This window comes from Trachinotus anak, unplaced genomic scaffold (assembly GCF_046630095.1).
Source record: "Trachinotus anak isolate AG129_WGS33_773 ecotype Australia unplaced genomic scaffold, CSIRO_AGI_Tana_v1 ptg000028l, whole genome shotgun sequence".
Classification (NCBI taxonomy): domain Eukaryota; kingdom Metazoa; phylum Chordata; class Actinopteri; order Carangiformes; family Carangidae; genus Trachinotus; species Trachinotus anak.
This window is the reverse complement of record NW_027273879.1, coordinates 20,359,550-20,377,841: the sequence shown is the minus strand read 5'-3', so window position 1 is coordinate 20,377,841 and position 18,292 is coordinate 20,359,550. Positions and strand designations below refer to the sequence as shown.

Here is an 18,292-nt window from a genome sequence, read left to right as displayed (position 1 = left end):
AGTCGAGTGAATGTCCTTTAATTTGTTGGAATTTAGGAGACAGTCCCGCCTCCTCACGGGACAGATGGGTATATTATAGGAGCTTGTGTAGTTAGTAGAGAATGCAGCTGGGTTAGCAGTGTTTTCAGGCTCGATCCAACTCTCAGTGAGAACCAGAAGCTCAAGGGATAGTTAGAGACTGTATTGTCTGCCATCACTGTAACACAGTGCCATTTATCAGTTGTAGTTGTGATACACTGCAGGTGTAGGAGAGTCCCTCTGATGGCTGAGTTACCATGTGCTCCAGATCCACACCTGCCCAACAGCACGCTGATGATGTCATTCCCAACAGTGATGTACTGTGTGCAACAACCGTGTGTGTGTGTGTGTGTGTGTGTGTGTGTTACTGATGTTACTTTTCATAAACCTTGCCTGTGGGTTAGTCACTCCCCGGACTCTCTGAATTCTCTTGTACTGATACTGTTAGTCCACAGAGGTTTACATAAACTAAGTCTTACCATCTCCAAATGAATGTATAGTCAGTGTAAATTAGAGGTGTGTCACTGACGTCACAGGTTACAGCTGGAAGAGTCGTTGAGGTCTTAAAATATATTGAAGAGGTCTGAGAAGGTGTTGAATCCCTGTGTGAAAAACTTCAGCAAAGGTTTTTGTGTTTCCATGAACCTGCATGCCGGGCTGTTAGCATGACGCTCACAGCTAACTGTTCTCCTTAGGACCCTTGTATACGTATGTCTGCTTTGTTGTATTTTTATTGTATTGTTATGTTGTAGTTTTCTGTTACTGTACATTTTTCTGTGATACTTGCCTTCATTTTGTTTCATGACAAAGAGACCTTGGTTGTAAGTTGATACCACATCAAAACAGCATTTCACCTCAATTATGATTTTTTTTTTTTCTCTCCTTTTGTCTCAAATTTCCCAGATGACGATGATGATGGCAAAGCTCCAACTCAGCCCCTGTTGAAAAAAGGCAGGAGATCCACTTTATTGAGTTGCCTTTGAAATCTTTCCTCTTTCTTTCTCTGCTTTGTTTTTATCTTTCTCCATCTCTTTTTCTTCTCTCTGCTGCGCTGCTTCCCTCTGAAGTCATACTTTCCTTTCCTCATGCCCTCTCTCTTTCCATCACCTCGTTTTTCACACTATATTTTGAATTCCTCTCAACATACCGTCCTGCACCCCGCTGTCTCTGTCTTGTGTCTCTGGCCGTCTGTCCCGTGTTTCCGGCCCGCTGGCTTCTCGGCTTTAGGGAATAACATTTTGTCTTTTCCTCTCTTTCTCCTGCTTCCTCCAGCTTGTAGCTCAAGCCTAGTCTCTGAAGCTGTGCTGTGTGTGATGGTGCCTTAAACTCAGTCCAAGTCTTGAGTATTTAATGTTGTGAGTGTGTGCCAACATTTCAATTTCCTCCAAACTGTCTTCAGTCTCTTGCCTGCTGTTTCCTCTCTCTCTCTGACGGGGACAGTTTGTCTGTAGCTTTCTCTTCCAGGACGAAAACCTCTCCTGTTTCCATGTTTCCAGCCTTGTCCACTAACTCCTGCTAACTCACAGCTTCTCTTCCTGTTTGTTTGCTGTTCAGTGCTGATGGTGTCTCCCCTCTGGTTCATTGAGCCCAGAGTGATCAGTAGATGTTAGAAAAATATCCTACACACAGTATATCAAAACTTTAGAGAGCCGCTCTGTAACTTTCAAAAGAAAAAGAAAGAAATTTAAAAGCTATAAAACTAATAATCCTTTATTTTGCCTTGTGGAGGCTGTGTGCCTTCTGGGATGGGAAGAGGAAAGAGAAAGAAGTAGAAAGAAGGATGGGAAAATTGGGGGGGGGGACGACGACGACGATGATGACTATTTCCTTCAAGGTCTGGGAGCAGTCAGTGTTGGGAGACAGCCCCCCCCCCCCTCCTCCCAAGGGTCTGGAGCATGACAACCACAAGGGGCAGCCCCGTATTTCTGTACAACAACTCATAACCTAACGCACCTCCCCTCCCAATGACACTGAACCACACAATATCCATAATACAACATTAAAATTCCATTCAGTCAGGGTTAGTTTCAAGCAGTGACTGATCCATCGCTGACTGACGCATAATCAGTTCAGTTCAGCTCTAAAATGAACCTGCAGATTGTTGACACTGCTGCAGATTTGTTTGTTATTCATTATGAAAGTAAAGACTGCACTTCTGTTCTGGTGCTGGCTCAACATCACAGTCAGGAGAGCGACGGCACCGACTCATCCTCCTAAGATAAGATAAGAAATTATTTAATTATCCCTATAGGGAAATTCACTAGAGGATCGTTCCTAAAAACACTGAAAAATGAAGATTGCTTCAGGGTTATCAGTCTGGGCCTTTTTGCTCTCCTGACTTTTATGCTCCAGAAAAGAACAAGCTCCAAAAATCCACAGTTCTAAAAACTATCAAAACATCTGCAGGCGAAACACTGATCACAGCTGAGGTTTAAAATCTCGTCTTTTCAGTTTTACTAGAATTGTTTGATATGTTTAAAGTGCTCAAAACAACAGTCAAATACACTAAACTGTCAAAACTGACAAATCTACACAAACTACACACTGTGTGGGATGTTTGCTTACTGTCCAACTTAAGTCAGATCTCTCAACAGGCCAACACATGATTGTCGTTTTAGTTTTGCCTTGACGTCTAACAGAGTTTCCCTCTGTTGGTGTTGCTTGTGCGCGTGGTGTGTGCTGCATGTGTGTGTTTGTAGACAAGAGGAGTCCAACTGTACCGCTGAACGTGTCTGACCAGAGGCTGCTGGAGGCCAGCCAGCAGTTCCGGAAGAAACAAGGGAAGGGCACAGTGGACGTGTGGTGGCTGTTTGATGACGGAGGTGAGTCTGGTAGAAAGACATTTGTCAAGTTCTGGGAGATTAATCCAAAGTTATCTGTAGACACACAACTACCGGTAAATGTTTTTCAGGCTTCATCTGAACTTACACGTGAGCACACGTTTTTATTTTTTGCACAGTCAGAACATGAATTTCATGTCGAACCTCTAAAAAGAAAAAAAAAAACAATGTGAGAAATTAATTATTTACTTAAACACAAACTGAAATTTCTGTTGGGAAATCTTATCTGAAATCAAATAGTATATAAATATCTGTATTAAACAAATTCTTCTAAACATTCAGGGACACTACGTGTGCACGTGAACATGTTTAAACACAGCAGCGTGGATCCTGAGTGAACCCTCAGTCTGGCTCTCAGCTGTGGGTGATGTGTTGATCAGTGGAGCTGACACAGCTTGTATGTTCATGTGACTCGGTCTCTATTGGGCAGAAGGATTTTGGGTGTTTATCAGACCAGCGAGGTGTAAATATGTGATTGGGGCCAGAGGCAGGACTCATGTGTTCAAGACATTGTGACATGTGACGCTTCAAATCTTCATCACATCAGCCTCATCACTGACGCTGACAGTCTCCGTTGCAGGCAGAGCTGTTGTTGGGAGTCCAGAGATCTGGATCTGGATCTGGATCTGGATCTGGATCACAGCTTATATGTTCTTGTGGTGAAATTCACACTTCATGAACGTAGGCTGTAGATAAAGATGGACGCAGCCTCCGTGACCTTGCCCACAGGTTTCTGAAGAGCAGTTTTGAAGTTCAGAGTGAGCTGCTCCACCATCTTGAAAGTGCCTGACTCCACCCCTAACTCCCAGCTAATCCAAAAATGGTCAAAGAGGTGGGGCGTGTCTGGAGCTGAGGCTTCAGTGCATGATGCTTTGTGGCAAACATACACTCACCTGTCACACAAAGTGGCCACACCTTCAATTATGCAGAACTTTAATCCTTAATAAAATGTAAACAGGTGAGTTATATAAAAGTGACCCTGTATAGTCGTCATGAAAGAGGAAATTATCTCTAGAGACCAAAACAGTTTTGTACCAGGCTGTAAACATGTTTATTTCTGCTGTGAAGTTGGGCGGGACAAACAGGACCTCAGTAGAACTCAGTACCATGGATAAACAAATGTACCTGGTATGTTTGTAAGTGTTAGTGGATGGGAGGCCAGTGAGACATTAGTTGTTGCAGCAGTGACTCAGGGCTGAACAGAGACACAGCAGATGTTTAATGTTTACATCCTGGAGGCTCTTTGACCTCAGCCCTCAGTCGGCGTTCTTCTCTGAGCTGGAACAGAACTTGATCCGCTCCTCACCAAGTACAGATCAGTCATCCGGAAGTGTTCTTGCTCCGCCCCTTTTATCGAGGATGCATCAGGAGCTGCCTTGTTTGGACTTGGGTCAAGTTTCCCAGAATGCACTGCATGCCAACCAGCAGCAGTGGCAGAAAGTTTGAGTCTGGCTCAAAGCTAACAGCTGTTTTTCTGTCTCATGAGGTTTTGATGTTTTTTCAGGTGAGAAAGTAAAGATTTAGTATCAGCTTCATATAATAACTGTTGGGGAATTTGCTCAGGTGTTTCTGGAGATACGATGAGAGCAGGGGTCACGACTGCTGGCTCTGTTGTTCAGAGCAGTTTGATATTTGATCAAATTTGGTCTGAAATATGATATTTATCGCTGCTAGTTCGGGTTAGATGAAGCTGACTCCATAATAAACCCAGGATTTGTTGGACAGTTTAACAACAGCACAGAGGCTGTACAGTCCAAACACATCACAGGTTGGATATGAACTCTTTCACTACACTCACTGCCGGGTCCATTTTTTCCCTGAAACAGTTTGTGGACCTTTGAGTATAGATGTTTTTTGGTTTTTTTCACAGTCTAGTCAGGTACAGGTCTACCTGAGCTGCTGATGTTAAGAACGCTGTAAATAGTCTTCCTGTCCTCGAGAGTCTGAACTTGTCAAGTTAGAGCTCCTGAGTACTGGACTCTGTACTGAGGAAAGGCCTCTGGTCTCCCGTCCAGGTCTGACCCTGCTGATCCCCTACCTGCTGACCAACAAGAAGAGGTGGAAGGACTGCAAGATCCGCGTCTTCATCGGAGGCAAGATCAACAGGATCGACCACGACCGCCGAGCGTGAGTACCACACATCTACTACACATGAGATTACAAAAGAGACGTTTTCCTTTTCCCAGCTGAGCCACGCCTGCTGACAGGTGAGCCAAACCAGTGCTCCTGTATGAGTTTACATTACTGCTAATAGAGCTGCTGGTGGAGCAGACAGTGGAAAGCAGCCATCTGCTTTCCTTTCAGCACCACTCTCCTGCTCAGCTGCTGCTGACAACATGACACACACACACACACACACACACACACAGAGACGCACACACTCACTGTGTTCTGTTGATGCTGCATTTGCTGTGTTTTCAGATGTAAAATGGTCTTTTCCAAAGTCAGTTTGGTTTCTATCTCTGGCTCTTGCTTGTGTTTGCACTGTAATCAGGACACAGTGCAGGAGCTCACTTATGATTTATTTACTCATCTCTGCATGACAAATAATCAGAGTGGTGGTTCTCATCTTAGTGAAACAGGAAAAACCTAGAATAATAAGCTGCTGAGGAAGTAAACTAAAGGATGGTTCTGGTATTTGTAATGAACCAGTTAAAATTTACCTCACTGACAACAAATTACCAAACTCTTCTCACACTCTTGATTTTGAGCAATTTGACCAAACACTCCAAGACCACAAGACGCAGATGAAAGCTCCAGAAAACTTTCAGTATCTCAGAATTGTTCCTGTGATTTAACTTTAACACTGAGTCATTAGAGACTTGAAACTATCTGCAGGCAGACAATTCTGATTGATTCTGATTAAAAAGGTCTGTTTTGAAAACTCAGGACTCAGACTTCAGTCATGAATTTGAGGACTAAAGACTTGCTTGACCAACTCTGATAAAAGACTCAACCAGACTTTGACTTTCTGGATATATATTTTTCTTAGATATGTTACATTTTGTTTCTGAAACATGTTTGTGTGATTTCTGTGTGATGCCTACAAACCTGGTAATTCCTGGTGTAATGAACTGAGACTATCGACTGCGTGGAGAGAGAGAGAGATGAAATGAGACATGAATACAAAATGTTGCAGAACGTGGTCGTCAGTGATGTAAATTATACTTTGTAGTTATTATGGGCCTGAGGAGGAGGCTGTGAAATGGACACGTTTGGAAAAACAACAGAGGATATGAACATCCTCTCTGCTCTGTGATTGGATCAAACCTTCGCTCGACCCAAAGCACTCATTTCCTTGTTATTGTGGGGAGAGGTCTGGGTCCTGTCTGTTGATTATAACTGTGTTCACTCTGACTCTCTTCAGATGTGAGCTTCTGTTTGCTTTCTGTTGATATTAACGAAGAAGTTAAACATGTTTAGAAAAGGCTTCCTCTCTGTGAATGAGGTGAGATGTTAGCTTAGCTTAGCATCACAGCTGGAAACGGGAGAACAGCTAGCTGACGTCTCTGAAGCTCAATAATTATGAACATGTAGGTTGTTCATGTGACTGTGAAACAACAGAAATGTAAAAACAGCAGTTTGTGGTTTTACGTGCTGCAACAATCTGTCTCCAGTTGTTGCCTCGGTTACTAGATGCAGTCGTTAAGCACAGGTTATGGGCTCACCACAGTCACATTGGTGACCTGACAACCTCAGTATGATGACAAGACTTGAGAATGCTGCACACACCAGTTGTTCAAGCAGTTAGTTATTTTACTCCTCTTAAAACCACAGATTATAATTTTGTGTTAAATATTTCAGTCAGTAAACTTCAGGCTGTTTCCCACTGCCTTCAGTGTGCACACTAACCCTGACCCTGACCCTGACCCTGACCCTGACTCTGTGCTAACTCCAGCTCTGTGCATGAGATTGATTAATAAGCCTAGCTCACAAAATGTTGCACTGCTCCTTTAAGGATGTAATGCATCAAATATCATCTTCATCTGCATAAACCTAAATCTTCATGACAGAAAAAGCACAAAAGCATCTGTCACCCTCTGCTGCTATTACACTCAAACACTCTCTCTCTCTCTCTCTCTCTCTCTCTCTCTCTCTCTCTCTCTCTCTCTCTCTCTCTCTCTCTCTCTCTCTCTCTCTCTCTCTCTCTCTCTCTCTCATTCTCTCATTGTCCCCTCCAGCTGCCTCCTACCTCCTTTTGTTGGATAAAATTAGCTTGGTGCTAGCAGCCGAGGCTTTTATCTCTGTGCACGAGCACACAGCTCAGTGTGCACTTTGAAATCTCCTTTGTGTTTACTGCAAAACCACAAACTGTCCATTTCAACAGATACAATGTTTCCATGTGAAACTTGCACAGACTCACACTCTAACACAAGCACACCTCACACCTCTGCTGTGATCACTCAGTAGTTTTCTTCTCTGTAGGGGTCAAAAAAAGTCAGTCATCTGATTCAAATCAATCTTCATTTAAATAATCTATTGATTGATAAAATCCCTGCTTCGATCTTTAATAGACTCTGTGGATGTGTGAACCACAGTATTTGTGAAGTGAAGTCTGTGGCTGCAGTTTGGATTTAAACAATGAAGACAGTGAAGAGCTGGACAAAAACAAAGTCATGTGCAAGATGTGTAAAAAGAAGCTGTGTGTGTCTGTTGGTTCACACTGTAGCCGATAGCAACGCACAGTATTTCTAACCATCATTTCTAAAGATGTGAGTCTCAGCTGTTGGTCATGTTAAATAAAAGGCACATTCATGTAACAGCTTTGGGTCCATTCTTAATGTAAACATTGATATTTTTGATAATGCACCATGTTAGAGGTCAAATTTAATCTCATTCATTTGAATTGAATCGATTCAGGAAATCAGTGGCTTTACTCAGTGCAGCTTCTCAGGTAGAAGATCATCTCTGTCAGTTCTGTTCAATTTTTTTGATAATATTTTTAAACTTTTTTTTCTTTTCTCTTCTTTTTTTTTGCTGAAAATCACAGGTGTCATTACATTAAAGTTACATTTCTGGAGGAAGTAAGAATCGCTCCAGTTAAATGCTAACGCGAACTCCAGTACTTACTCTCTGTTTAGCTGTGTTAGTGATGAAGATTATCTGGTTCTTTAGCTGCTGAATGCCTTTCACTTCGAGGCCTAATGAAAATACATCCACTAACACTTGTCCTTCAGTTACCTCTGGTCATCAGCTCCTGCCAGTGAGCCGTGACAGAGCGGTTATGAGTTTTACATCGGAACATGTGAGCGACAGTAACTATAGTAACGGCAGGAGGACACGCCCTCCATCATAGTCACCTCTCAGTGCTCGGTTCAGTTTGACATTTGCTAAACTATAGTTTAAAATACGTAAATGAAAAATTATACCTCGTCCCGGAGACGTTCCGGGTCAGATCTCTGTTTGTCCCGAACACATTTTCCATCACCACAGGGACACTGTCAGTCTTGTGCTCTGTGTGTGCACCAGCTGGTCTCTAACAGTGTCTGTCTGCTAGTTGATGTAGTGGACAGAGGGTTTATCACAGCTGGAACTGAAAACCTCTGCCTGCTGCTGCTGGGAACATGTTTAATGAGAGCACTGACTCTGATCTAAAACAATCTAAAAATCATCTGCTCTATTGTCAGTGCAGTAAGTCCACGCAGAGGAGGCCACGCAGAGGGTCCACAGGGCTCACAGAAAAACAACCCCAGTCTATTTTCCTGTGTTTTATCTACAGTGATTATGTGTTAAGCTTTGAACACATCAAAAACACAAGTGACCGCACTGCTCAATACTGTTCCTGAACTCATCCTGGTTAGGATCCTGTCTGCTAACTGCTGCTCACGCAGACATGGTGTGAGACAGTCGTACAAAATGATACAACGTAAACAGCTGGAACACGCTGTGGTTTGAAAGCTCCAGATACGGGACAGAAAATGCTTTCAGGCACTTTGCTTCTTTGAAGGTGAAGATGGAGGAAATGACTCTCATACATAGAATGCCACAGTGCTCCCAGTAAACCCTCTCCTACCTGCCCCCGCCCACGATCAAACAGAGCAGCTTCTTCTGCATCTCAGGATGACTCAGTGCTGTTATCTCTGTCCACGGCTCCTTGGACTGGAAATCTCTCACAGCTGGTTTCCTGTATTTATCTGAAAGCCCTTTTGTTTTTGTTCTTTCTGCGCAGGATGGCCACTCTGCTGAGCAAGTTCAGGATAGACTTCTCGGACATCACAGTGCTGGGAGACATAAACACCAAGCCCAAGAAGGAGCAGTAAGTCTTCTTCAATAAACTTCAAACAGCAGAGCTTTTCTCCCAGCTGAGTCATGTTTTAACCTTCATTCCTGCAGAGGGTAAAGTCAGTATAATGCACATTTCTGCAGCACTAATTCCATCCATACAACAGCAGAGTCACTCATTAAGTCCCATTGCTTCTGATTTGTCATTTTTTTGGCCGTTGTTAAGCTACTGCCAGTGAAATCATCACTTCCTGCAGGTGTTTCACATTAAAAGCCTATTAACAGTGGGTGGGACAATGGCCACTGAGTCACTGGAAGGTTTGTGACTTTAAACCCAACAACAAGTGTTGAGTTTCAGTCATGGTAACTTAACAGCGTCCAAGAAAACTGCAAAGTTGAAGCAGCTGGAAAATTTTAGTGATTGTATTTATTAAGAGAAGAAACAGTGAGAGCAGCAAAGTAGTGAGGACTAATCTATTCGGGCTTTAAAAACAAACAGCAAAACCTCAAAATCAATTCTAACGCAAAGTAGAAGTCAATGAAAAGAGGCAACAGTTGGGTTAGTGTGGTCCTCACTGCAGATTCCTGTATACAGGAGTTTAAATAGTCAGGACAGGATATGAGAGCATGAGTGTCGTAAGCACAGCAGTGGGAGGAGACGTTGTGTTTCTGAATGATTTTAGGCAACATGTAGATGGAGAATGGGGCCTAGGACGGAGTCCTGGGGGACCCCACATGAAAAGTTTACTAGATTGAAGTTTTTTATTTCTGAAAAAGTTTTTGTGAGATAGGAGGTGAACCAATTTAAAACAGTGCCAACACCTACACCATGTTTGAGAGGGTTTATTAAAATGGTGTGTCAGTATGTGACCCAGTACCCAAATGTTTAGGGCGTATTTCCCATGCAGCCGAGCCCCTGGTTCGACTCCCGGTGGCTGGAGACTTTCCTGTATGTCAGTCTATCCCAATTCCTGTCACTCGACACTGTCCTATCAAATAGTAAAGGCGTGAAAAAAATAATTTGAAAGAAATGTTATGTAGCTTGTAAAACATGATGCATGTGAATCGATTCAGAATCCTAGAAGACAATACTCATGATGCTTGTGCGAGTGTGTTTTTCACCCACCTTCGTTAACCACGGAGCTGTTGTTGTGCAGCGTGTCGGCCTTTGAGGAGCTGATCGAGCCATATCGGCTGAAGGAGGACGACATGGAGCAGGAGGCAGCTGAGCGGCTAAAGAACAGTGAACCGTGGAGGATCACAGACAATGAGCTGGAGCTGTACCGCGCCAAGGTCAGCACCCTCCTACTCCCTGTAACTCACTGTATCAGTCTGTGTTTAGACACTGAGTCAGTGTTGAGCAGAGGTCCCTATGATTTCATCCTCGCTGCAAGAAAATGTCAGGAGAGGGAATTTGCAGTCCACTGCATCTCAGTTCAACTGAAGCCAGAGTGGAAACAGTGTGAGCTGGTGCACTGCAGCTCAGAGCAGCTTGTGATCATTATCTGGCAAGTTGATACCTGAGTGTTTGAACCTGTGTTTGTTGTGTTTTCAGACTAATCGTCAGATCAGACTCAATGAGCTACTGAAGGAGCACTCGAGCACAGCCAACCTCATCGTCATGTAAGCTGCTCTGTGTGTGTGTGTGTGTGTGTGTGTGTGTGTGTGTGTGTGTGTGTGTGTGTGTGTATAACACAGTTGTGCTTTACTGTGCTCAGCTGACATTTCATTTTTACTTGTTGTAATTCAGGTCACCTCAGAACAGAAAGTTCTTCCAAGCAAAAACAACATGTTGACTGTAGCCTCTGTTTTAATGGAGGAATGTTGAGGGTTTAATGTAGCAGCATTAACATCCCTGCTCCTCTGGTCTGGAGCCTTTAGAGACACTTGGACAGACAGATGGACTAAAATGTTACAGGTGATTCAGGCTGAGGGACATGACTTCACATCAGTTTCATCTCAGACCTTAATATGGAAGACATTTAATGAACGATCACGTTGGTGTTTATCTCTCTCTCTTGTTTTTGAGCCACACTCTCTTCATATTCAGAAATGTGATTGTGTCCAAGTGATGACACACACTGCTGGTGTTATCTTTGGTCACCATTCATGTTGCATTCACCACAGTCTTGTACTCGTGACCCAGTCAGGAGGCGCCATAGTTTCAAGACAACAGCACAACCCCCAAGTTTTGAAACTTTATAAAACGGATTTGGCAGCGTTTCCAGGAGTCTCTGTTTTAAAGGCTCGAAAACTCAGGAGTGGTGTGGACTCCAGGAGTAAACGCATTGAAAGCTGCATTTTAAAGCTAAAACATATTATTGTGGGCAAGGCCTGAGGCTCAGTGCACTCGTGTCATCCATGTCGCCACCTTTACTTTAACAGAACATGGACTCATGTCAGTGGGACGGGGCAGAGGCTCGTGACTGAAAAGGGGGCGGTTCATGATCAGAAAGTATGAACTGAATTAACCAACGTGAGGAAGATGAAGCTCTAAATGTTGTTTTTTGGGGGGGTAACTGCTCAGACCTACATGTGATGCAAGGGGACATTGAAGTGGGACTGAAGACTTGGTGATGAACGTTAAAGGATTGTCGTTTGTCTGAAACCCCCTTCCCCCACATCCTCCCCCCTCCCAGTGTCAGAACTGGAGTTTTTGTTACTTTCCAAAATCAAAAATCTGACTGTTACAGCCACATTACACAGTGATTGGTCAGGTGTGAAACTGGGCGGGGCTCAAACTTCTCTCTTGATAACACCACCAGTTTAGGGCTACGTCCACAACAATACATCTTAAAATGGTGTTTAAAAATGAAAAGTTTTAGCTCCATATCAGAAATAATCATAAACACACCTGAAAACACATATCACATGAGCATTAATGTGCAGGAAGCAGATTGTCTACCTGCAGTTGGTTAGTTGCAGAAAATAATAAATGAATGATACAAATATTAATGTAGAATTTAACTGCACAGCAGCTTCTAGCAAACAACCATGTCAGTAACGCTTATATTTCATCATCCATGTTGCTTTCACCCCTGGTTGTCGTAACTGATGAGACCCAATCAGGGAGCGACTCTGATGTCTGCATCATCATTTTGAAAAGGTCTCTGTTTCAGGGGCTCAGGCTCCAGAGTAGTGTGGACGACAGGTGTAGCTGTAGTAGTGTGGATGTGAGTTGGGTGTTGGGACAGAGCAGGCGTCTCCTGGAAGAAACAGTGTTGTACAGAGTGAGTGATGAGCTGATGAATGGCCTCAGACATGTTATTGTGCTCTTATTTTGTTAACTGAACAAAGTGTTTTATTTTTTTCAAAATATACAACTAATTATTAGTTTGGTATCAGGACTGAAACTCAGGTCTCGTGGTGGTGCCAGTATAAAAAAAAAAAAAAACCCTTTTTAACTCTTCCTCTCTCTCGCCTCTTCCTCGGTGCAGGAGCCTGCCGTTGGCCAGGAAGGGCGCCGTGTCCAGCGCTCTCTACATGGCCTGGCTGGAGGTGCTGTCCAAGGACCTGCCGCCCATCCTCCTGGTGCGCGGCAACCACCAGAGCGTCCTCACCTTCTACTCTTAAACGCACACGCGGAAGAAAATCAAGTTTTAAAGTCTCACATCCCCGTCTGCCTCTGGGTGCACACACACACACACACACACACACACACACACACACACACACACACACACACAGTCCACACCTAAAGGTGCACCACATAAACTTCAGAGACGGTTCAAAAAGAAAACCACACACAGCCACTGATGGAAACAACGCTGGTAATGTTAATAAAGATGAAGGAAGAGATACTGGTTGAGATGTGTAAATGCTCTACAAGTGATGGAGGAATGTCAGGGTTGGGGTGGGGGAAGGTTGTGAAGTTGCCCGCTCTGCTCCTTTCTTTCCCCTTTCTTTCCCCCACGATGTCTGGATTTCTCTCCTGTAGCTCTAGTTTCTTCTAATTTCCTTTCGTTCAAGTTGATTTCTCTCAGGCTCCAGACCAGTCGTGCACAATGTTCACGTTGTCGTCCTCATCAATATCTTGATGTCATAATTGGACCAGTTGTTGTGTTTGTGATGCAGCAATAATCACCCTGATGTTTTCCCATGCAGAATGCTTTGCAACACCTTCTAAAGCCTTATGGATGTGCCTTCCAGTCGAATCAGATGAAGTAATCTCTATCCAGATTGACAATATTACCTATTATATTGGTGGATGATAGTTAGCTTATTGAGTTTTTAATGTGATTCCTTCTTAGTTGCAGCGTTGTGTTAATGCCAGTGGATTTGCATGGATTTAATGAAGGGTGTCCACTTGATTTCAGAAAGACTTTCTCTGTCATTTCTATTTTACCCGAATCAACGTGTTTATTTTGGGCCCTAGCATTTTAATTCTTTTTGTTAAATTTTGGGGTCTTCCTTTTTAAGATGGTGAATATTTACGCCTCCGCTACTTGACACAAGACACATTTTAGGCACAGTGCCTGAAGAATTATATATGGGTCTTAAATTTAAGATTTTTTTTTTTTCTCAGATGAAATGGGATCTAAGTTTTTCTTCAGCCTCGTCGGGTGGGAAGGCTAACTCTCCCATGTAGCTGCTGATTGAATTTAGTGTTTCTTTGTGTTTCTTTGTCCACATGTTCTCTCCCTGTAAAGAAATCGCTCGACCCAACAAGCAAGTTCAAACTTTGCCTTAATGCTAGAACTAACAATTGTCATGAGTTCCTTTCCTCTTATAAGCCATACTGGCTGGACGGTTTGTGGGTAAATTCAGACAACAATCCATTAGTAAGTGTTTCAGCACAGCTGTCTTCTCTGCTGTATATGCATCTTAATTTTCTTCCCACAGTCCGACTGCAGGCATCTGTTAGGGTTCTGACTGCAGACACGTTAGCGCCTCAGTAGACTCGACACTCGTGCAGGCCTGTCTGGCTGCATGGTGGACTGCTGGTCTCCCACTCCCACAAAGCCGAGATGGGCAGAGAGAATGAATGACATGAGCTTCCCACTGGAAGAATGTGACATTAGAATGTGTCAAGGCTGAGTAAAGCTATACCTCTATGCATATGAGCTTGTGTTGCATAAATACTTCCTTCACGTGAACGGATCTACTCCCCTGGCGCCGTGGCTCCACTGAAAGACCATTTCACAGTTTGAAACACTGATGTTCTGAATAGGTCAAATGTCTTTTCCTCTGCTGTGGTCACAGAGAACATCCACATGTCCAGAGGGTGCAGAGTATTTTCTGATAAACACACAGCTCTGACATAACTACCCTAAACTAAAAGCTGGTTTCTGCTGTTACTGAGCTGCAGCTGTTACTTTCTGGAGAAGTAAAGTTACATTTGATTTTTAAAGGGGTGTTCAGACTAAACACAAAGTTAATTTTACTGTTGCTTATCAATGCATTGAAATCAATGCAAAGGTGCAAATTGAGGCAAAGAAACATTTGCATGAGTTTAAATGTTTCAGCATGAAGAAAGATCCTGAGTTTTTATTTCATGAAAACAGGAAAAAGAGGACAAACAAGATGTGTCTTTACAGAAATAACAAACATCTGTACAGTCAATAAACACAATAACACGCAGAGCACAAAGATTTGTGTCCAGTCTAAACACGCCTTCAGGTTTAAGTGCTGCCCATGTAAATGTTGTACTCACCCTGAAAAACGAACAGTCCATTTGAAGCGTGGATAACCTGAGGGGCCTCGGTGTGAGCAGGATGATGTTTTTTCTACCTGTCTTGTTTATCAAAACTGTTCGGGGGGATTATTGATTATTGGTCAGAAACTGCCACAAAACTAATGGAATAAAACAGGGTTGTTTTTATTTGTAATCTACATCTTTTCCCTTCCCTGGAAACAGTTTTAGCTTTTAGCTTGTTACTTTCATGTATCCTGTCTTTTACTGTATGCAATCAGAAGAGGAATGTGACACAATGCTTAGGTTAGTTGAATGTACTGTATAATAATGAACACTACCACTAGGACGTAGCACACTTAGCCTCCATTTCTTTTCCATTCTCTTGTATATGAACTGTAGTTAGCACAGTGCGGTATGCTGTTTGAATTCATACAGCTGCATCCCATCACTCAGCACTCTGCGTTATGAGTGCATATATACATTCAGTACACACACACAGTAACCATATGCTCACCGGTGTATTTAATATACCCTAAGTACTTTTGAAGTATGTGAGGAAAAGTAACTTTCTTAAAACTTTAAAGGTCCAGTCAAAGACCAACCCTGGTGAAGTTATAGAAGACAAAAGTGTCCCCCAAAAGCCAAAATGTCTTCCCAGCTGTTAGTGTGAGCAGAGGTCTTCTTGGACCCGATCTGGGTCGGAGGTGTGGAAAACAGCTGTGGTAAATAAGGAAGATGAAACTTGATCCAGAATGTGATGAACCCTGACCAATCCAGTTTGACTGAATTTAGTTTTTCAGGAAACAGCTGGACTGGTAAACGTATGGTAAAATCAAGATCTCTCTACCTCTGCCACTTTGATTTTGGCCATTTAAAAAAAAAAGAAAAAAAAGAAAAAAAAGCTGTTTCTTGTTTTCCTACTTAATGAAAGTACAACACTAAAACACTTCACTCATGTATGTAATCATTTCCTGTTTGTACAGAGTAGTAAAGTACGTTGATTACTTGTCTCCTAACTGCTAAGCCAATATACTGTCAGTCGTGTACTGTACCTTTTGATTTCTTCTTCAAAGGTTTCAGGAGGTTTTGACACTTGGGGGCCGCTGTTGTGAACTATAACAGAAATCGAGGAGTGTATCTTTAAAGTCTGTTCATTGTTCTGCTGTGAAGCGCTCACTCTCCTTCGCTGTTAGAGAGCAACATTACAAACAAGAACACGGGTTACTCTATATTTGTACATTAAAGAAAGAACTATATATCTATACACATATAAATGTATCAGTCTGAGCTGGAGGGGATCTTAAATATGTAACGTTAAATGAAACAAAAGATCCTCCTGTCGACATTGTGCAACCAAATAATAGTGTTTGTGTGTCTTGTTTTCTTCATTTATGTCCTGATAGTTAGATTCTGAAGCTTGTCTAATAATATACTGTGTTCTCTGAAGAAACCAAATGTCACCAGTACTCATACGTCATCGCCACGTCGCATGACATCCTCTTAATCAATGTAATTTTTTTGCCAAAGCCCCCTTTTCTCTGCAGCCCCCCCTCTGTCATGTGTCGAGCCACGATGGCGGATTACAGTGTAAAAGAAACCATAAACTGGTCTTAATATCTCATGGTGGTGGACATCTCGTCCACACTGCAAACCTAAACTAACCTGTAAATAAACTTTGTAGTCTAATGACGTAAATTAAGGGAGTGGAAAAACAATGTCGAATTTCAACATGGAGAAAGATATTTATTTTAGTTTAGACTCTTCTCCGCTCTTTTTAGACTCTTTTTTTTTTTTTTTTTTCTGTCTTCAATATTTTGGTTTTAGTTTGTAAGTTAATTTGCATGTTGATTTTTTTTTTTCTTTTTTGCCTTTTGATTTTAGCAGATCGTCTCTTTTCTCTTTTTCATTCTGTGTATTTCTGTCTTTTTTTTTCCCAATGCCTTTTGAAGAAGAAACATCATGACAAAGGCAGATCAAACCTGTTTCTCCTGCTTTCACACAAATGTGGATGGAATCGACCCAGCTGGTTGAAGCAGTAATGTTTTGATACACTGTACTGTTAACAGTTACAGATATGCTTTTTCTAACATTTTAACATTTATGATTACCAATACTTTGTACATCTTTATTGCAATAAATAAAACAAATGAAATCAGTTACATTTGAAGTCTTTCTCTGTGTTCAGTGTTATTTATAATGCTGCTGAGGCAGGAAACAGAGTGGTTATAATATGTTTAAAGATCAAAGGTAGTTACTTCATTTTTTCCTTCTGAAAACAGTTGCTTAAGATTGTGAAATCATGCACAACAATCAGCTACAGTTAATACCCTTTAAATCAGTGGTTCTCAACCTGTGGGCTGTGGGGCACCAAGGTATTGCAAGTTGGCTGACAAATCATTTGCAAAACAGCACAGTTTTAGTGAATAAATGTAATTATAAAAAATATATAAAGGTTTTGAAGTGGAATAATATTTACAAGCATTAAGAGTGTTTAAAAGCTGTTTTATTGTATTTTTTCTCGTTTTGAAGCCTATCACTATGGAGACTGGAGTTTCCTACATTTATTTTTCCCGGCTTCAGTTCAGTCCTGAACATTTGGTCGTCATGTTATCATTAAAATAAAAAGTGCTCTGAGAAAGCAGCATTTGGCCTCCATATCATTACAGGCTTGGTTGTGGGCCGCCAGCATTTTTGACATTTCTTTTAAAGTGGGCCATGAGTTGGAAAATGTTGGGAACCACTACATAAAAGATAATTTATATACTGTACTCCTTGAGCACTTTATTAGGAAAATCACACTAACACGGAGTGGTTCCTCTGTCTGCTCTCAAAAAGCCTCAGTTCTTCATGTCACTGCTTCCACCAGATGTTGGAAACTTTCCTCTGAGACTCTGCTCCATGTTAACGTGAGTGGTCACATCATTTCTGCAGATCTGTCAGCTGCACATTCAAGCTGCCAATCTGTTCTACCTCATCGCAAAGGTGGTCTACTGGATTCAGGCCTGGTTGTCAGCTGTCCAGTATTGGTGAGCCTATGCCCAGCAGCCTCAGGTTTCTGTTCTTGGCTGACAGGAAGTGGAACCTGACCTGGGCTTGTGCTGTTGTAAACCACCCACCTAAAAGCTGGACATGTTCATTCTGATGCTTTTCTGCTCACCACAGTAAAGAGTGGTTATCTGAGTGACCGTAGCCTGTCTGTCAGCTCCAGCCAGTCTGTCCATTCTCCTCTGACCTCTGACCTCTCTCATCAACAAGGTGTCTCCTGCACAGTTTCAGAAACGCTCAGACCAGCCGTCTGACTCTTAACAATCACGTCACTGAGGTCACATTTCTCCTCAGTCTGATGTTTGCTGTGATCATTAACTGAAGCTCCTGACCTGGATCTGCAGGATTTTATACACTGCACTGCTGCCACATGATTGGCTGATTAGATAATTGCATGAATGAGGAAGTTTACAGGTGTTCCTAATAAAAAGCTCAGTGAGTGATCTGCTAAAACTTAACATACTGTATATTTACTATACTTTATGGATTTATGGGCTTTACGGATATTTTATCATTTATCATCATCAACATA

The 18,292-nt window shown here is 42.3% G+C and overlaps 1 protein-coding gene across 1 annotated transcript in view; it reads left to right on the top strand.

Annotated features, from left to right (window-relative positions):
• The window catches only part of slc12a2 (solute carrier family 12 member 2), a 67,037-nt gene extending 51,392 nt beyond the window's left edge, over window positions 1–15,645 (top strand). Inside the window, exons 21-27 of the mRNA XM_071467035.1 lie at window positions 922–969; window positions 2,718–2,840; window positions 4,874–4,985; window positions 9,028–9,114; window positions 10,238–10,373; window positions 10,636–10,703; window positions 12,518–15,645. Coding sequence (XP_071323136.1) covers window positions 922–969; window positions 2,718–2,840; window positions 4,874–4,985; window positions 9,028–9,114; window positions 10,238–10,373; window positions 10,636–10,703; window positions 12,518–12,653 — 710 coding nt within the window. The 3' untranslated portion in view covers window positions 12,654–15,645. The remainder of the gene's footprint in view (window positions 1–921; window positions 970–2,717; window positions 2,841–4,873; window positions 4,986–9,027; window positions 9,115–10,237; window positions 10,374–10,635; window positions 10,704–12,517) is intronic.
• Window positions 15,646–18,292: the final 2,647 nt, after the last annotated feature.